The sequence below is a fragment of the Antrostomus carolinensis genome, unplaced genomic scaffold, assembly GCF_000700745.2.
Source record: "Antrostomus carolinensis isolate BGI_N321 unplaced genomic scaffold, ASM70074v2 scaffold42408, whole genome shotgun sequence".
In the NCBI taxonomy this organism is placed as follows: domain Eukaryota; kingdom Metazoa; phylum Chordata; class Aves; order Caprimulgiformes; family Caprimulgidae; genus Antrostomus; species Antrostomus carolinensis.
This window is the reverse complement of record NW_010331676.1, coordinates 19,988-23,928: the sequence shown is the minus strand read 5'-3', so window position 1 is coordinate 23,928 and position 3,941 is coordinate 19,988. Positions and strand designations below refer to the sequence as shown.

Sequence of the window (3,941 nt, the reverse complement as noted above, 5' to 3'; positions counted from 1 at the left end):
AAATGAAGCAAGATTCATCTCAGTAAGCACCTCACGCCAACATCATTGCTTGCGAGAAGGAAGACCAAGTTTCCCCATGAAGGGTCATTGGTGGTTTGCACTCCTTATATACTGAAGAGCAGAGAGCAGAAGATTCTCTCTTCCAGAACCTCTTCTTCCCTCTCCCTCCTTATGATTACTCAGGTCTGACTATTAATGATGCCATAGCTCTTCAGGCAGAAGGGAATAGATACCAGGAACATTCTTTTATCATCAAGGATATAGTGATAAAGAAGAAAGGTATGAAAGCTGATGTTCACTACCTATGAGCTTTAAAGTTTAAAATCAAAACTTCTTACTGTCATGCCTATATAAGACTAGAAACAATACTAGCTTAAAGACTTAATGCAAATCAAAATGGACCTTTTCTTACATAGAGCTGTGGAAGCAGCCTTTGAGGGCAGATACATCAACTTCACCACTGCCTTTACATTTCAAGTACACAACAATAGCACCAGCCCTGGACTTCCTTTAATATGATGTACCTCTTAAGTTATTCAAAGAGGTTTAAGAAAAAAGGAATGTCTGGATACACAGCTAACATTCCCATACCTATAAGTTTGCCCTTTTGAAATAGGACCATTATGCAAAAATTTGCCACTGTGACAACACAGCTGTCTGCTTAAAACAGCATCTGCATTTCAAGTACCACCAGAAGCTCAATACTCCACTACAGCCTGTTTTGAGTAAAATTTGATATTTACTGAATATACAGCTAAGATCTCCACACACTTCTTCTGATGTCTTAGAAGAAAACTCCAACCTCTCTTCCTATTGAAGAGCCATTTATTCACAGCTACTCAGCTCTAGGTAACCACAGCACACTATGCAGATACTCGGCATCAGAAACCAAGCTTATGGCATCTGGGAGATACACAGAGGAACTGGTCACATAACATATGAAGCACATCTGAGCAATAAGCTCAAGCCAGAAATCCAGAAAACAAATACTTAAAGCTAAAAATAGCTATTCTATTCTAAACTCCTAAATAGTTCATAGTTGCCTTTCAGGAGACATTATAAGCCTCTACCTCTTAAAGAAGAGACAAAACTTATTCCTGCTCACTGAAACACTATTAGAAATATTTAAGTTTGCCCAACTTCAGAGACTGAGACAAGAAGCTCTTTAAACACCTACTACTACACTAATGCAAACATCAAGTGTTGCTCTTAAGTAAGACCTACAAGGTAATACGGGAAGTCACTACATAAGCATCTCAGCTTCTAATTGAAAGACAACATTCATCCCAGTTTTTGTTTTTCTGTAGCTAGAAGATCCAGTGGAAAGTATCTTCCTCTGTCAATAACTGAGGTTCAGCTCAAGGAAAAAAGCTGATTTTAATGTATCCACTTGCAGTTGGGCCAATCTTTTTCCAAGCTGAACTCAACCCTTTTGCCAGTGAGCTATAAGCACTGTGTCACTTACTGAGTAATGTTTTTAGCCCCATTTCAACCTGGCAGTTTGCTGAGGCTCGTCAGCTATGATACAGTTAATCACCTTTTAAAACACATGCTGGCATATTTGTATCTCTACCAGAAGGTGTCTCTGTTAACATAGCAGTTAAGACTGCTGTGAAAACAAGTTCAGTGAAATGAAGTTCTCACACCAGTTACTGACACCTGCACAAGACAAGCACACTTATTTGGAGATACTCAAGTCCTAGTGAGCCAAGCCTTCACCAGAACTCCAGCTGGAACCAAGCTAAACCTGGTTTCATAATCTCATGTAAAGATGTACTTTATGCAATTTGATCCAGAGTTCTCCAAATAATGAGTGAAGTTATGAAATGAACTTGCATAAGAGATCTATGCAGCCAAATAACTACAAGCAAAACCAAGCCTGAGTATGAGGTGGCTAAGCAAAATGGTTTCTACTTTCAAAACCTGGAAGTCTCATTCCCCTACATTACCATAAGCTTACCCTAGGACAGTTTACTGCCATTTTCCTCCTCCTCCAGAAAACATTTTGTAGAGTCAGTGTACAAGGGAAGGGGCCATTTTTCACAAGACCAAAACCCACACAGGCTTTTTGAAGTAAGTGTTTCTGAAGTATTAGTCAGAGTACATAATTATCATGTTACTGCTTCACATGGGCAAGCTTTAACACTCAGATGTGATGTTTGGTCCAGACTATGTTAGCAAGCTTTCCTTCCATCACCTTGGCATATACATTTTTATATCTTGAGCATTGTGATATACTATTAGCAAGTTGTTTTCTGTTGGGGTTTTTTTTGTGTAAACTTGAATCTGAGACAGTTAAGTATTTTGAAACTAATCCACCACATTTTGTTCACAGTTCTAAAAATCTGTTCAACAGACACTCTCTTCTTCCTCCACAAGTAAATGGGAAGAAAGCAGTAAAGGAGGTTAAGCTTGCTCACCTCCATTTCTCTCATGCTGAAGACTTCCACTCCGCACTTTTTGCCACGTTCCACAAGATCCATGCCAAAAGACTCCATGATAACAATGGTGTTGAGTATTGGAGTTTCCCCCTTTTCCACACTGGTTAGCAGAAGTTTGGCCTTCTCAGGTTTGTCACAGAAAACCAATGACAAGTCAGCTGATGAAAGAGAATGACATTATCAATATGACGAGTTTAGACTAGATCCATACATACTTCAGAACATGGTAATGGAAGGCTCTTCTGAAGAAGGCTACAGTTTTGGCCTTAGTCAGCTCTGACATCATACATTCAGTTGCTGAACTACTCAAAATGTCCTACCTTTGTTCACAATGTAGGTAATTGCTTCAGTTCCCAGTGTATCATAGAGTGGGACCACCACCATGGAGAACGCGTAGCATCCCTGTTCAATGATAACCCACTGCACAAAAAGAAGAGATGCAAGTCACTCTGTTTGCTTATCATAACAGGCCTCCAAGAAAGACCTACATTTGATTTCTAACAAGGAAGCTAATAGGACAGAGCTCATTCAGACAAGTCTTTAAAAAAAATAATTGGCACTTCATTTCATTTGTTTACTTTCAAGACCTACAACATTTTTATCTGTGGAAGAAGAAAAAAAATAAACAATAAGGAGTTATGGGAAAGAATCCAATTCAATAAATTTCAACTCTGTCCCTAACAGTAACTTATTTTAAGTACTTTCAAAAAAACCAGTTAATGTTAACAGTCTCCTTAGTTTACCTATTAACAGCAAGAGACTGAGCAAGAATACAATATTTTTTTCTTGGTTTTAGGTTACTGAGGTAGCCAAAGCCTTCAATATTCTGTATTACCATGGTATATGAATCACTGAAGGACTTGCTCATGTCTTGACACACATTAAGTTTATATACACACACAATATTCTCACTTCTACATTATCTGCATCTTATTTGATGACCAGACATGCAACATGCAGTTAAACTAGAAGTCCTGTGGAAGGTCATCTCCAGAAAGTTTTTCAGCATTTATCAAGATTAAATTCCTTTAAAGAAGAATCATTAATCTGAGACTTGTATAAAATGCAACTACCTCCCTGTGAGCTGCAATAAGAAGGATTTGCCTGATAACAAGCATGGTACTCAATAAACATAATGGATATTGCAGCCTTATTGTGTGTGATGCAAGCTGACAATGCTTTACAGCAAGCCTGATTTCATCCAAAGTACCAGCAAGGTAAAATAGTCATGCAGTTATTTTTCCAGATAGCAGTTACTTGGTACAGTTTGTGAACAACTAGCTACACCAAAATACAGCGTAGCATGCAGCTTCTGAAGTGGGAGCCTCTGGACACATGAAGAAGCCAGTGGCAATACAACAATTCAGTTTTTCCCCCCAAAGAGTAACAAAAGTTTTCAGCCATGGTACCTTTATTCAGTTACAGGAACAAAGCAACATGCATCTTTAAGTTATCAGAACTTACAATTCAACAAGGCTTGCATTAACAGAAGTGCTTGTT

The 3,941-nt window shown here is 38.4% G+C and overlaps 1 protein-coding gene across 1 annotated transcript in view; it reads right to left on the bottom strand.

Moving 5' to 3' along the window:
- Positions 1-2,420: 2,420 nt before the first annotated feature.
- The window catches only part of LOC104529086 (long-chain-fatty-acid--CoA ligase 1-like), a gene marked incomplete at its 3' end in the record, with an annotated part of 12,957 nt that continues 11,436 nt past the window's right edge, over positions 2,421-3,941 (bottom strand). The window contains exons 5-6 of the mRNA XM_010173276.1: positions 2,762-2,861; positions 2,421-2,599 (exon numbers count right to left, since the gene is read on the bottom strand). Of these exons, the coding sequence (XP_010171578.1) occupies positions 2,421-2,599; positions 2,762-2,861 (279 nt within the window). The remainder of the gene's footprint in view (positions 2,600-2,761; positions 2,862-3,941) is intronic.